The sequence below is a fragment of the Strix uralensis genome, chromosome Z (genome assembly GCF_047716275.1).
Source record: "Strix uralensis isolate ZFMK-TIS-50842 chromosome Z, bStrUra1, whole genome shotgun sequence".
NCBI lineage: Eukaryota > Metazoa > Chordata > Aves > Strigiformes > Strigidae > Strix > Strix uralensis.
The window spans coordinates 74027160-74043827 of NC_134012.1; the positions used below are offsets into that span (position 1 = coordinate 74027160).

The 16668-nt window shown below is 34.1% G+C and overlaps 1 protein-coding gene across 1 annotated transcript in view; it reads left to right on the forward strand.

Annotated features, from left to right (window-relative positions):
- The window catches only part of CNTNAP4 (contactin associated protein family member 4), a 246442-nt gene that overhangs the window by 200796 nt on the left and 28978 nt on the right, over window positions 1-16668 (forward strand). Inside the window, exons 14-16 of the mRNA XM_074856318.1 lie at window positions 708-864; window positions 4598-4725; window positions 14029-14199. Coding sequence (XP_074712419.1) covers window positions 708-864; window positions 4598-4725; window positions 14029-14199 — 456 coding nt within the window. The remainder of the gene's footprint in view (window positions 1-707; window positions 865-4597; window positions 4726-14028; window positions 14200-16668) is intronic.

Sequence of the window (16668 nt, forward strand, 5' to 3'; positions counted from 1 at the left end):
CTGACTGGATGCACCAAACAGAGATGTAATAATCCTGGGAAACCCCACTTCTGCTCACCAGATACATCAGCTTGCTTATGGGAGCACCATTAACATGATTTCTGCTGTCTCTGAGTATATAAATTCTGAATCTGCTGTGACGAACAGCTGTCTTTGGGCATTTCTGATTAACACCACTATTCAGCTGCTTAATGTTCATCACAGATATGGGTAGTAGTACTCTGTAGTACTCTTGGTAGCAGGATGAGACCATTTCTGTATAGCTTTTCTATAACTCTTCTCGTTCTATTGGTGGTTGTTCCATGATCTGAAATTGATCTTTACTTGAGAATATAAACTACCTTGATTTTTTAGGGCGATGGTATCTCCTTTTTCATGGATCATTTTAAAATGAATTATATAAATGGACTGCTTAAGATAAATGATTCTAATATCATGGCTGACTGAGCTAGGAACTGTGAGTTCTTTTTTCCACTAATGCAGGCAAAAACCTGTGACAATCATTTAATACCTGATAATGAAATATTAAAATGAATAATTACTTATCAAGCAAAGGTAGTAATTTTTTTTTCTAATTGTTGTTAAAGTTTTTAGATTTGAGGGGTGATTTTTCTCTGCTTAATGTTTTGGAAACTTGTTTGGAAGAGAAATATTGGGAGAAGTAGGAGACAAGACTGGGCACTGATTTTCTCTTACGTACCTTTTAGAGGGCGTGCCACTGAGCTGGTGGATTGGAAGAACAAATGAAACACAGACTTACTGGGGAGGTGCCTTGCCTACTGTACAAAAATGTTCTTGCGGATTAGAGGGGAGCTGCATTGATTCCCAGCATTACTGCAACTGTGATGCGGACAGAGATGAATGGTGACTTTTTACTGTTGCTTATTCACAGTATTTTTTCCTGGAAAGTAAATAAAGAAAATATACAGGTCTTAGCACATTTAGAGCACCAGGCTGTTGTAAATTTAAATTACCATAGTGTTACCTGCTTCTTTGATACAGAACATATTTTCTCACAAAATTATAACTATATACATTAAGTATTACTGTTAATTCTTTTACTCTGAATTCTGGGGGAAGCATTAACTGTATACAGATATTTTCTAGTTTTGTAGTATATTACATGTTATATATTAAGACATTAACTCTGGTCTTTAATGCAAATTCAGTTATTAGTTTCAAAATACTGACAGTGATTAAAGCTAAAATAAAAGGTTCTGGCATAATTTTTAACTGCACTTTTAAATTTAGACTTTTTACCCCTTTTTTGTCACCTACAACTTAGATAATTAAAATTAGACACCCTTGCTATCAGTGAAGCAAAGCACTCAAATATTGATTTAAGGGGATGGAAGGATTTCTAAAATGTAGAACTTCCACTTATACTTGAAATTCTGTGATGTTATTTGTGATCCCATTCAATTAAGTAATGTAAGAAATGAGTTCCTGTTACAGTGTCAAATCTGAACCTGATTTTTCACTTAAGAGGTTCAGATCCAGCTTTCTCAATAATAGCATTTTACAAAGCAGACAGAGACTTTTCAAATGAAAGCTTTTCTGTTGAAGAAACTTTTAAGTTTCTAAATTTAAAGCATATTTAACTTACATAAATATGATTCAGTGAGTAGGATAATGTTGCATAATAATAATGTATGCATGTTAATAAATGAATCAACATTTGTTTTTTGAAAATAGAAAAATGTAAGGAACATCATGTGTACAAAATGAAACAATAAGTTATTTTCTCCTCAAGCTAGATATCTACCCTTCCTTTAGAGGACCAACTAGGGAATTTGGTTGGAAAATGCTTATTCTCTTGTCATGAACAGGGAACTCAGCAGATACAGAAATTAAAAAACAACAAAGGGTATGTCAAAGAACAATTCTTCACAAGCTTCAAAAGTTTCTGTAGGGAAAGAATTGACATCTGCTGTAAAACTCACAGAGCGATGTCTGCTGTGCTTATTGCAATAAAATGATTAAACAAATACACAGAACACTAGGAATTTCCTTATTATTGTACAAAAATGCAAGCAATTTTTGATCCCCAACAGCAAAATAAGTGTTAAAGAATGAATACATTCTGAGACAGGATTTTGAGTAGTTGATAGTGTATATAATACATTCTTGCTGTTTCATCATTCATTTAATCCATGCTCACATACGTAGGCTAATTTATAAAGATAACATACCTGTAAATAAAGCAGATAGAGGATGACATGCATGTCTTTGCTATAACTGCTTTAATTAAATTGAATATGTTGATGAGTGTATTACATTGAAAATATGATTCCTCCTGTTTTATATTTCTGTATGTATCCACTTTTGACATTTTAATTTTAAGTGGAGATTTTTATCTCTGTCGCTCCAATGTTATAGAGACTATGTTTACAATATTTTAGTAGTTGTGCTTAATGTTACATTTGGTTCCGTAGAAAATACTGGTTTGAATTAGTTGACAATACTGTTAATAGGGCAGAAAAAGTAGGTAGAAGCTGTGCTTGTTTGAGGTGGTTTCTGAGCACAGAAAACCAAAGTTACACACAGTGCAGTTTTGAAATACAGGTTTGATATTCTATTTTCATAATTAAATCTATCTTATTTCATAGATTTTACATACCTCTAAAACTCCTTGTTTGACTAATCAAAATCTTAAAGTCTCTAAAAGTCTAAAATAGATTTTTTTTAAAAAAAAAATCTGTTTCTAAAGATCTACAAAAATGAAAATCCTCTCTGCAGAAGAGTTAAGCTAGTTTCTATTCAGTTTCCCTTTATTTGCAACATAGTTTTACTGAAGCAAACAGTTTTGGTCTTTTGAGGTTTATTTTCAGTTTTAAATGAGAAATCTGCAATAACTCACTTCATCAAAAAGTAACATCTTTTTTTTTTTTTAATGTTTTGCATTTCTCACTTAAGAAAAAAAAAAAAATCCTGAAAAAATATGTACATCTGTGTGCACTGTGGTCCAAGACAGATAAACAGAAATTGTATACAGAAGAAAGCTGGTGATGTTAGTAAATGAAGGGGGGAGAGGAGAAAAAAATCACTAATTTCATTCAACACAAGAATGGAATGTCTTCCCATTGTCTCAGTCCCAGTGTGTGGTGTACTGAGAGAGGGGGTTACTAAGCCTAACCACATTCTCAGAGAAAAGTGATTTGCTTTCTGGGGAGAGTGTCTTATGTTTAATCTCCGAGCAGTGTGAGTTCCAGGTTTCCCCCCCCCTCTGAGTTTGTACTTTTGTCTCTGAGCTATTTGCTTTGTCCATTAAAGGGATGATTCAACTATAAATGGATTGAATGGACAGATTGAGTTTTCCAAAATGGTCCTGAGTGATTGAATATTTCCATGGGTTCAGCACTTTTAGGGCCAAAACTGGTGCTTATGAAATTTAAAAAATCAGTTCTGACACTAAGTTAACAAAGATTTTAAACAAGGAATTTGATCTATGATTACAAGTGCTGGGTGTGCGCTTGTCATGGTTTAACCCCACTCGGCAACCTAAGCCCCACACAGCTGCTCACTCACTCCCCCTCAATGGGATGGGAGAGAGAATCAGAAGAGAAAAAGTGAAAAAAACCCAGAGGTTGAGATAAAGACAGTTTAATAATTAAAGCAAAGCCACACACACAATCAAAGCAAAACAAGGAATTCATTCACCACTTCCCATCGGCAGGCAGGTGTTCAGCCATCTCCAGGAAGGCAAGGCTCCATCATGTGTGTTACTTGGGAAGACAAATGGCATCACTCCAAACATTCCCCCCAGTTCCTGTTTCTTCCTCCAGATTTCTATGCTGAGCATCATATGGTCTGGGATATCCCTTGGGTCAGCTGGGGTCAGCTGTCCTGGCTGTGTCCCCTCCCAGCTTCTTGTGCACCCCCAGCCTACTTGCTGGTGGGGTGGAGTAGGAGAGACAGAAAAGGCCTTGACTCTGTGTAAGCACTGCTCAGCAGTAATTAAAACATCCTTGTGTTATCAGCACTGTTTGCAGCACAAACCCAAAACACAGCCCCATACTAGCTACTATGAAAAGCCAAAACCAGAACAGTGCTCTGAGTGCTAGGTTGCGTATTTCCTTTTTTGCAAATTGCATATTTGTAGCATAAGCTTTTCTCCTACACTCAGCATGACTTCATATTTTTCTATTTGATTTTTTTAGCTTTTGTCAAGGTGGAAAAGGAAAAAAAGTTATTTGAAAGTTATGTTAAGCCATTTAATATTCCATAATAAAGAGACAAACCATTATAGATACAGTATGTCTTCAGCAGCATAAAATAACAGGCATGGGCAAATACATTAGCTTAGGCAGCCAGCTAGGTATCCATTTATGACAAAAATATTTTTGCATGCTTACACAGACAAGCACAACCATAAAACTGACCACTTCCCATGAAATTGTTTCTGTCCTGTCAAATGATCAAAATACCAATACCAAAGCATATGTTTGTATTCACAGTTGCTTTTATTACCAATAGAGTTACACAGCACTTTTTTTCAGCATTTAATTATTTCCTTTTCCTAAGTAATGTGTTAATCACAATGAAATGTTTATCAGAAACATTTAAGAGAGCTGTGGCTTTCATTTTACCTTTTCAGGATGAATGATACTGGATTCCTTTCCTACAAGGAACATCTACCAGTAACTGAAATTGTGATCACAGATACTGATAGACCAAATTCTGAAGCAGCTTACAAACTGGGGCCTTTGCTTTGCCGTGGTGACAGTAAGTAACAACTGCAGAGTTTTGTTAAGCAACAATGGGTTTTGACTGCAATAAATTTTAAATGTTTCCTAAACAGCCTAAGATACACTTTTGTAAATATTTCATACAGTTCTTTTCATAATTAGAAGGGAAAAAGGCAAAACGCTATGGTCCAGTGCAAACCAGGGTAGAATTATAAAGGTATATTTTTGATGATACATATCAATAGTGATGACAGAAATAGTATAGTTTTCATACAGATATTCTGAGTACAAAATCCAGTGTTTTTATGCAATTTGAATTAAGTCATGCATAAAGCATTACATGAAGGGGAATTCATAACTGGTACCATATTTTGGGATAAACATACCCTTCAGTCGATATACATGCTTCCATCACCAAACCTTAAATATATTAACTTCTCTGAGTATTTGTGCAACTAAGAAAACTATACTATGGGAGATTGATCAAGTATGTGCAATACCTATGAGCAAAATTTCAACTCCACAGAAGAAATGAAAATTTACAAACTAATTCAAAACAGAAAGCTTGTACATCCTGAATATATATGTAGTAACCAGAAAAATATAATGTGTGTGGAAATAATTTAAAGGTAATGAGATGACTGGAGGAAAACTGATACCTTATTGAAGATTTGTGATGACATTTCTGATTTCATTAATTTCCATCATCTTTGGCAAAGAAAACAGATCTGGTTCATGTTCAGTAGTAAACTATTGCACAAAATTCTATGGCTACTGCTATTTGCAATCAAGAGTCAGAAGAAGCAAAGATCTTAACTGAAGAGTTGAATGGACAGGATTTTGTCTACAGTTGAGTAAGGGATTAAAATATTTAATAAGCTTAATTTCTTTACATCCAATGCTACCCTAAGAGTTTTGATTAACTTTACTATTGTTTCAAATAAATACAAATTACTATTTTTATTCATCATGTGATTTTTCTCCTTCATCATATGACGATGTGTTTGTTTTTCAAATTTCTTCAGCCTTTATGAATAAGAGGAAATGAATACCAGTAAAGAAGTACAGATCTGTACTTTTAGGCTCACTCAGGAGACTGCACAGATAAATACATATATATTAACATTTATTAATCTTTATGTCATCTCTACTTTCATTTCTGTGACTTCTCAGGGTGATTATGCCTGGAAGATTTGTTAACAGGTGTGTGTTGCAGCAGTGCATTCTAATTTCCTTATGAAAATTTATGCCATGAAAAAACCACTATTGGGTGCTTCCTTTTCACTTGTCTGACATCCAATTGTGAGCTGATCATTTATCCCACCTATCAAAGACCTCTTAAATCATGGGGTTATGACATAGGATATGTTATAATTCACAGTGGAAAGGACCTAGGGACATCTCCTCCTTACAGTGGGGTCAACCATGATCTCAGACAAGGTCTCTCAGGGTTTTGTCAAACAGGGACTTGAAGCCCCAAGGACAGAGTCTGCACTGCTTCTCTGGGCAGCCCGCTCTGCTGCATGACTGTCTTCAGTAAGAATTTCTTTTTGCTTAGATCAAGCCTGAAACTCTGTTGTTTCAATTTATACCATTGTCTTTGATATTCATATCCTACACCAATGCAGAGAGCCTGACTTTGTCTTCCTGATGATTTCCCCTTAGATGTTGGGGACTGCTGTCAGGTGCCCCCCAAAGCTGTTCCTCCTCCAGGCTGAACCAGCCTTGGCCCCTCAGCCTGAAGGACAGGAAAAGTGCTCCAGATCTGAACATCCTGGTGGCCTTCCCCATACTTGCTCCTGTTTAGCAATGTTTTTCCTGTAGTGAAGGGCCTAGAATTTGAGGCAGTATGTAGATGTTGTCTTACAAGTGTTGAGTAGATTGGGATAACCACCTCCCTCAATTGACTGGCCATGCTCATACAGCCTATTATGCAGCAGGCCTCTGTTGTAGCCAGGGACAATGAAACCAGGGACAATGATAGTGATGAAATGTTAGTATTTACACATTGTGTAATACTTATAATTGGGAAGAATTTCAATTTCACTACTCACCAAATTCCCAACTACTATTAATTGTATAACCTGACCCCAATTATCACAAATCTTAAAACATGGAAGCTAACTAACTTCCCCAGGTGAATCACTAAAACATACAGACAGTTCTGACACCCATTGACCTCCTTGCTTTTATTTGATGTTTGCATAGTCTGAGTGATTGAGTTGCTGTAAGATTTCACACTGATGCTAAATGATCAGTGTTTCTAGACAGGCTGCAATAGAGAACTCTAAAATATCATGAGGGCAAGCACAAGAAGTCAGTCTGAATGTCAGAGAAATATGTTTGTAATGTCAGACAACATTATAAAATCTGACTTCAGAAAGAAGCAATCGACTGAAATAATCTCAGTGAAAAGACCTTTCAGAATGTAACAGTTAATAGTAATAATACAGCAAAAAATTGAAAAGGAACATTCACTTCGACTGTTTAATAAAAGCAGTAATAAGCAATTTTTCTCAGCCATTTACATCATAAAGACAAAGACAATGAGAGATAGCATGCTTTTAGGGAAGTAGAGACTAAAATTTGAGAAAAAAATACATAATTTCTGAAGGAAAAATTTATGTAAAATCATAGAATTTTAATGTAAAAACAAAGAGCAAGGTGTTGAGTAAAATACTAGTTAAATGATAAAATATAATAAAATAGATCAATATGAGGCATCATATGTTATATAGTCTGTTTCATATGTTTTATATTATGTATCATATATAATATATTTTATACCATTATCATACTATATGATTATATATATCTTATAGTGTAATAATGCATAATATAGGAGTTACATAATACATGATATATATTTTCTAGTGTATTACATTATATTAATATCTTTTCTCATATATAACATAATTATATATATTACAATAAACATTCTATACTATTCTTTTAATCATTATACTGAAAATGACTGAGTCTATGACTTACTGCAATTTTTTGCAATGATTTTTATCTATCAGCAGTGGGTTTTATAATGAAAATTTTATTTAAAGTTATTTCCAAAATGAAAAAAACTTTGAGTTGTAGTAGTTTCTGAGTTCTACATGTTAAATTTCACACTAGACAAAACTGATGAAGTAAGTCTAAACTCTCCTGTGAGATCAACAATAACATCAGTAACACTTTAAAGCTGCAGAAAAGAAGCGGACCATTATTAAGATTTTTTATAACCTCGGGTTGCAGACATCCATAAAGGTCTAATTAAATGCACTTTTAATGACATTTATTTTCTTCTGCACCTTTGGATAGGTGGAGAACACAAAAATAATCTAGTAGCAAATATAGATTTTTGAGAAGTGCTGCTAAACAATGAAAAATAGATATTCTTGGATTCACAAGTGTGATCTGAGTACTCTCCAGAGAGATTATTGATTATTTCTGCTTCTGTCACTCTCTAAAACTAAATTATACAATTCTACTTCATAGGGGGTATCCTTTTATTAAACACATTTTTTGTTCTTTCTGACAGACATAAATTCTTCAGAATAACTCACTGGCATGCTGTATGGGGGAGAAGGTTTAATTGTATTTGTGACACGGTTAGTACTTTGTTAAATGATTCAAAATCAAAAGATCATAAATTCTCATCATATCAATGATCTATTCCTTGTAGGATACCTACTGAGAGATAAAAATGATTGTTTATGCCCACAGCAATATAAATTAGACTTATAAATAGTTCATTGAATTGAATTGTCATAAACCATGCACTCTCTTGACTAAGTTTCCAAGTTAGAGTTACTTCATAGGTACTTCTAAGAGGTCATGTATCATAACTCAAATGCAGTCTGGCAGAAGTTGCCTATGCTTCATTGTATATTTTATATTTTCACTCTTTTATTTAAGATTGCATTACTGTACTTGGTTTCTTTATGTTAGGTTTTATGGTTTGACTCTCTTCACTGAAAGTGTGTTACTTACAGAAAACCGAAACATATTTGCTAGAACAAAGCAGGAAAGAGTAACCTAATATAAGAAAAATAATAGCAAAAGCAATATCAGTATAGTTCTCTTTACGTATAAAGTTCCATTCAGATATTAATAATTTTTCTCAGCATTTGTGATAGAGTTAGCTATCTATATTTCTAACATGCCAAAGTGCAATGAAAGTAGTAATGATATTCTAGAGGAATATGGCCATTTAGATAAATTAGGCCATAGGATTTGATGACACTCAACCACATATAAGTAATACTCACCTGTTTCTATCACCTTTAAAATATTTTACTGATTCATTTCTATATTTTCTTTTCTGCTCTACAATATGTCTAATAAATTGCATGCCAGCACTGCTGGTATCAGGTTGAAAAATATATCTAAATATAATGAAAGTTAAGATTCAAATTAACCTATATCAACTGAGTAGGGTAACAGGAAAGTTTTCAAAGTGTAAGAGGACAAAAGAAACCTTTGGGCCATTAATAGGTAGGAATACTGTGGTTTTCCTAAAAAAGAAAGAGGCATCTCCATTATTTTTGTCATTATCCAAGAAAAAACCAGATGTTGATTAAATTCTAATAAAGATATTCAGTTAGTATGGGTAGACTTTAAAAAACCACACCATTCAAGTGGGTTTTTTTGTTGTTTTCCTTGCAAGAACTTACTGGAAATACTCTGATTTATTACTATGATGTTCCAATAAGTATTAGAAGATATAAATCTGTTCAGAACACTGAAAGAAATCTAATGTGCCAAAATTATGTGTAATAAATGGGTAATTATAATCTGTCTGCATCAGACTGATTCTTGGCCCAAAAATAAAATTGATAATGTAGATCTTGATTGCATAAAACATTGTATAGAGATAGTGCAATGCAATGTAAAGATAATATATCATTCAGCATTAGTTCATACAAAGTAAATTTGGCCAGACTGTAGAGGGACTTCAGTACTGGTAAAAGCAATATTGGTGAGGTGAGATACTTTGAGACGAATAAGATATTTGAGAGTGCATCACATACTTGGTTGATTTAAAACAATAAAAAGGAAATGTACAAATTCAACAGCAGAATGATTGTACAAGAAGGCAAATGAGAGCAGATAATCCATTCAATGTGAGTTTCCAGTTTGACATTTAAATGAAACAAACCTAGTGTGACCTTTGGATATAATATTTTTAGAGACCAACTGTATTAACTAATCATAAGTGATACCTTCATTACAGCAGCACAGTAAATTTCTAAGTTTAGCCAAAAATAATCTGTTCTACCTATCTGCAGTAGCCTGGTAAATCAGGGCATGTCTTTGACTGTTAATAACAGAAGTATCTGTATACTGAGTATTCACATCTTCCTCTTATTTAGTTGTACAATATTGATTTATTTTTGTCCTAACCTCAGTCTAATCAACATTATTTTTATCCTCCGTACTGCTTCCTGTATAATCAAGAAGTTTAATACAAGTCTGTGGTTACAGTTTTCACTATATAAAAAGGATGTAAGGTTAAAGGATTGCATTAAAGAAGTTAAGAGATGCATTTTTTAGTGAAAACCTCTTAATCTCTTTGCTTAACTCCAGCAAAATCTGAGGTGATGTGCTCAACTTAAATGAAGTTTCACAGAGTAAGAACTTCCAAATAATGTTTTTGAAAGCAGAAGAAAAAAACAGAAAAACATCCAGTGGTCAGGATTTGAAGCTAGGTCAATGGGCTGAGTATGTGTGCACATATGAATATATATATATAAATTGAGAGTAAAAGCATTTGTGAATTTTTCATAAATGTACAATTTTAATTGAATTGTTTGAATATTTTTCCTAGAATAAATGTTTTTCAAACAAAAATTGATTCAGGGAATTTATGTAGTCTGGCATATTGGAGGTCAAACTAGATGATCGCAGTTTTCCCTTCTGGTCTTTTAATCTATGAGTTTTCTCATAACTGCAATGTAGCAGAGCTGGAAGTAGTGATACAGATGGGGCAGCTGAACTCCACAGATTCTCAGAAGCAAACAGTTGCCATCTGGTCAGACTTCATAACATTAGGAGGATAGCTTTAGAAGAAGCAATTTGCACGCTTCTCAGTAATTTCGGCCTCCTCTCTGCTGTGCTGGATGAAGGGAAATTTTTGCATGTACCAAAACTGACAAAAATATTGGGAAAATATGGAAAGAAATATATGTAACTAAACCATGTAACAGGTAGTGATGATTTTCCTGCTTGGTTTTGCACAGGATTAAAGTAAAGCAAACGCCCCCCCATCCAAACAAAACAAAACACCAAACCCAAACAAACCAACCAAATAAAACCTTAGGACACAAATAATAGATGATCATGTAACTTAAAGACCAGTTTATGAGGCCAGATAGGGAGGAGCAGACCAAAGACAACAGGCAAAATGCTGATCATCTACTGGTAGTTTAACTAAGATAACCCACTAGTGTAGATCAGACAGGTTAATAGGATCTACAATTTATGATGAGCATGCTTCCTACAGTATTAACCTTCTGCATTACTACTACTGTGCACTTATAATCTGATCACAGTGGCATTCCAGTGAAATTCAAAGATCCTGTCTATGTGCCAGAGACCAGAAGCTGGCTCTTACAGTGAAGAGCACTCTCTGCTGGAAACTGTCTCAGTACCTTTTAAGTGTTTCACAAAATCTCTCTAAGAGGGAGAATATGGGAAAGATGGAAGGCACATTAAATGTCATCTCCACAAAGACTACTGCTGCTTTGAGATCACAGCTAGCAACCCCAGATTAACAGCAGTGTGCCTTAGCTTTGTCAGTCCATAAGAGATGGTAGTATCTTTTGTGTCATGTCAACCAGAGATTTGATTTGTTTGAGGGAGAGGGAAGACTAGTCAGAAAAACCCATACAGAAAATATTGATTGGCAACATAAGATCTTTATTTTCTCTGCCTCAGTACTCACTATCGCTGCTGGAGTTTCACACTGAAAGAATGGATTATGCAACACTTTAGAGATATCATGAAGAATTGATATAAATAACAGATTTCAGTTTTGATTAAAAACTTGAAAAGTGCTACAACTTGCAGTTGCACAGTTGTTTTGAGAATCACTTTTACTATCTTAATTAGCCGTATTAAAATGGCTAATTTATCTCTTGTTCTCATTTGTCCCTTTTTCACTTTACAATTTCAAGTTGGTAAGACTAATTGACATATGACAATAAAGTAATTTTTGCAGTATAAATATGCTGCTGCTTTATAACAAACAGGATATTCTTTTTTTACTTATAGGAAGACTGCAGTCTTACTACTCAGATAAAGCTAAATATTATTGATTTCCTGACTACATGGTGTTTGGCAGTTCCAGAAAAATAAATAGGAGACTGTGAGTCAGATACTGTAAAGTGAAGAAATCCTTTTCCCACCCTGATTTACAACATAAGACACTTTGTAATATACTTTTGCTAGATGTATATTTAACTCGCTTTATTGATACAGTAGCTTAACATTCATAAATCACACAATTTTTAGAGCTGAGAAAAAGAACAGCTAGATAAGCGAAGACAGGAAATTAGGATAGGAAGAATAAAACTTCCTATCCCTGCTCTCCCCCAAGGACTCCATCCTGATTTACAAAGATCATTCAAATGCTTCATTGAAGCTAATTGTATCATTACTCTATCGGACTGTTACTGCCACTATTGTCTCTCTTCTAATTGCTAACAATGTTTTACCAATTTTGTATAAATTACTAGTATTAAACTTCCTATTGTGTTTGAATTACTGGTAACAGCCAGCCCATTGTTTTTTAAATAGCTGCTATATACTTGTGTCACAACTGTGGTGAAGTTTGCTCTGTGGGAACCATGATCTGAAACAGTTGAGGAACACGGACTTAAAATTGACTCCAATAGGTAGGGCTGCTGCCTTCAGCTGACAGCACTTTGTACAGGATAACTCTGAGAACCCCATCAGGCAGCACAGGAGAGTAAGGTGCAAAGTTATGCTTTTCTCTCGCAGCCTGAGGCATTTGTTCACAGCTCTGCCCTGCCGTGTAAAGGTTGTCCTGATGGCTGCTCTAACTTGTGATGATGGCTGGCAGTGCTCCCAAGTGGCAAGTGTTACAACAGACAATTGCCAGGATACATATGAATATCCTGCCATGCTGCTTTTCTAGGTGCGGGATCCGAACCCTGATTAAAACTGCTAAAAACTCAGGAGGAATGAGTGAATGGACTTTGATTTTACTTCACTGGTTTGTTGACCAGGCCTCTGTGTACACTGTATCATAGAATTTGATTTTGCAGATAAGAAAGAAATTTGTAAATTTTTATTTTTTTTTTCTTCACACACACACCCCCCCGCCCCCCCCAAAAGAAACCAGAGAGCGCCTCGAGCAAAAATCATACTTTTGCACAGTATTTAGACCCAGATCACAGCATTATCAGGAGAACATGCATTGGCCCTGTTCAATTAAATAGGAAGGTATTGAATTCCTCATTTGATTTAGAAAGGAATATAGCTTAATAAAAAAAATCTGTGAGAATTCAGCAATAATAACAATGTCCTTCTAGCTGAACACCATAAATGCAGATTATGATCTTATTTGAAGAGGGTGTTATTAGAGATTTTACATAAGCTTTTTAATAATCAGGAACAAAATCTAACAAATTATGATTAAATGCCAGCTTAAAGAAAAATCAAACCATAAAAATATCTGTGTTTGATCTTGTATCCTTTTTTGAGTAAAACTGGCTTATATTAGATTTATCATGTAAGTAAGAATGCATATGAATTTCTAAACTACAGCCAACTAAAGGAGAAGAGACCTTCATAAACTTATTATTTTTCCTTTAATTCCTTCCACAGTAATTGCTAGGACCTGTATCCTACCTTCTTTATAATATCTGGTAAAACTTCACTGGACTACAACAAAACAAGACTTTTCCTTGTGTGAGAAATATACATATCAACTTTCATAGTTATAGTTTATACTAGCTAATGTTCGTATGGTACTTCATTTAAAACTGCTATGTTCATTTAATAAAAGGATACATCTGACCATAACTAGGCATATCAGCATCTAGCTGAGATGCCAGAAATTTTGTCTCCCATTAATTGGTTTTTGGTTGTCTGAACAGAGCACCTTTATTACTCCTGAGGAATCATTTTTCTGTGTCTTCAAGAACCCCCACTTTTTGTTTTGTAGACTAAGCAGGAGGCTTCTATGGAAGTTAGACTCTCTGAGCATTGCAACCCCTTCCTAGATCTGGGCACTTTCCTTTGTTTAATTGGTTACAAAACCTATACTGACAATATTATATAACACTGTATCTATCACTTAATCTTTCATTTTGATGACCAGGAACGTTTTGGAATTCAGCATCCTTCAATACAGAGACATCCTACCTGCATTTTCCCACCTTCCATGGAGAGCTCAGCGCAGATGTCTCATTTTTCTTTAAAACTACTGCTTCTTCAGGAGTGTTTTTAGAAAACCTGGGAATTCAAGACTTCATAAGGATAGAGTTATACTGTAAGTAAGAAGACATTATTATTGTTATTGTTATTATTGAGTATTGGTTATTATTATTGTTGTTGTTATTGTTATTATTGTTTTGTTGGACTAAATTAGAATTAACTTAAAGGGGGAATATTTTAAAACTCTTCTCTAGCTTTATAACTGTTACGGTTGCTATTGGAACTTGTATCGTTCCCCCCAAAATTCCAGCACTGGAACTATACAAAATCCATTCAAAGATAATTTCTGCTTCAGACTGTTCTTTATCTAAGAGCACAGCAATCAGCCCCTGACTCCTTCAGCTGTTTCTCCTTCCCTTGCTTGCTGCATCCTTGCCACCAAATTTTCTCCCTCCAAATTTTAAGGCCAGACATTACATGTGACTGATGGGAGATTCACTCAGTCACAGAGTGTGACTCAGACCTTCTGTGGCACATTATCCTAGCTTAGTCACACTTTCTTATAATTTTTTTTTTGTTTTTAATTTATTTCCTTTGTACATACCCAAATCTTTAGATTTTACCCATGAATTTTTGTTGCACAAGAGAAAATTGTCTCACTAAATTCAGTAAGATGACTAATGTAGAATGAAAGCTTTATCTTAGTTGATTCAATGTTTTAGTCTTATTCATTATTAAAAGGGAGAATATTTAAAAGGATGAAGTACGGTTTCAAAAAACTTTTGGATTCATTTGAAATAGCACATCAGACTTATACTTGACAGGTGTCTCTGAGAGTTCTTTAGAACTCTTTTACCTTGGGATTAGAAAGTTCCTCATTTTTTTACAAATCCATTGTGTTATCACGCTCAAGTATTTTCCAGTTAAGAGTACAGATAAATATATATATAATATATATCATATAATGCAAAATATTGCTATAGAGACATTAATGCATCTTTATTAAAAATTAAAATATCCTTCTTGCTTTTTTTCCCCAATATTGATGTCTTTGGTTATTAAAACAAACAGGAAAACACCTACTGTGTTTTTCTGTAGGCAGTTTAATTATAGAATATTGTGTAATGCTTAATCAATTTGGTTTGTGTTATCTCAATTTGTAATGCTGTATTTGAAAGATACCCTGTTTTCAATAGTGTATTTCCCATGTCTATCAAAAGTATGGACTGCATTCTGTTAAAGTTCTTGAACAGGTGAAAACACAGTAGCATTATAACCCCAGTGTCATGCAATACAGAAAATGTACTAGGTCAGCACTTCAGTGGAGAATCTCTGAAGCAATTATGATATTTTTCTGTGGTAAATGATTTTCCATTTTCAAATAAACAGTTAAATCATGGAAACATTAAAGGGTTGCTTCTGAGAACTAATTTTATTCAGACAGTTGGCAGAAGACCATAATTGATTTTTTTAGAATAATTGTATGCAGGCAAAACCCATGTCACTTGTCCCATTCATTCATAAGCATCCAAACTATACTTACAGTTTTTATATGACTTGTGACTAGTGAGACATGAGAGAAAGTGAAAGGCTGAATTGCTCTGTATTTCCCGCATTTAAAAAAACCCCAAAGCTTACCTTATTATTGTGCAGAATGTAGAGATATTCTTCACTTCCAGAAACTTCGTAATTTGTTGAATAGATTGACCTATTCTTTTTTGTATGTCATAGATAGGATTGTTTGTAGTGGAGACAGAATTGTGTTTTTGCACTTGAGTCTATTGGTCAGAAATGAGCAATATACCCTTCCATCACAACTACCTTTCCAAATCAAAACCAACAATCACCTTGAACATTTCATATTGTGTAGGATCATTTAGATTTCATCTTCATATATTCTTTTATAACAGATGTGCATGTAAATCACTTGATATTCCATTAATAGTTCCACATAAATCAATGTCTTTGATTTGCGTAATAATAAATAACAATAATGAAAATGTCAGGTGTCAGTGTTTCAGATGAGAACATGTTAGAAATTATTTAAAACTCATTATGTTATTAACATTTGACATTCCATAATTGTGAATACAATGATTTTTCTTAGGATTTTATTGATTGTTCTTAAGCTTTATATCTAATTCTTTTATTTGTGGCATAATGATCTTTATACCTTTAAGCTTAACTTAGCCAAAACAAGTGTCAGATCAAGAATATTAATAGCAAGTGTGAAGTTTAGTGCTGTTTATTTGGGTTTATGAAGTTATAAACGCTGCCATGCATCTGTGTATAATATTCCAGAAAACTATTGCAAAAATGGTGGTGTACATCCTAACTGTTTTTTAAAACACAGAGAAACTGTCTTGAAGAAGATAAATTTTTGTCTGAGTTCCTGTAATCTTCTGCAGAAGTAGTGGCTGAAATCAACAAGGCTGATTAAACTCTGAATAGTACAGTCTATTAAATACTTATATGACCACAGGTTACATCCTCTAGCTGAAAGACTGAGTAACTCTTCTATGCTATCTGAGTGCTCACTGCAGGATTATTTCCTATTTAAAAGCAATGAGTTAAACAGAAATTT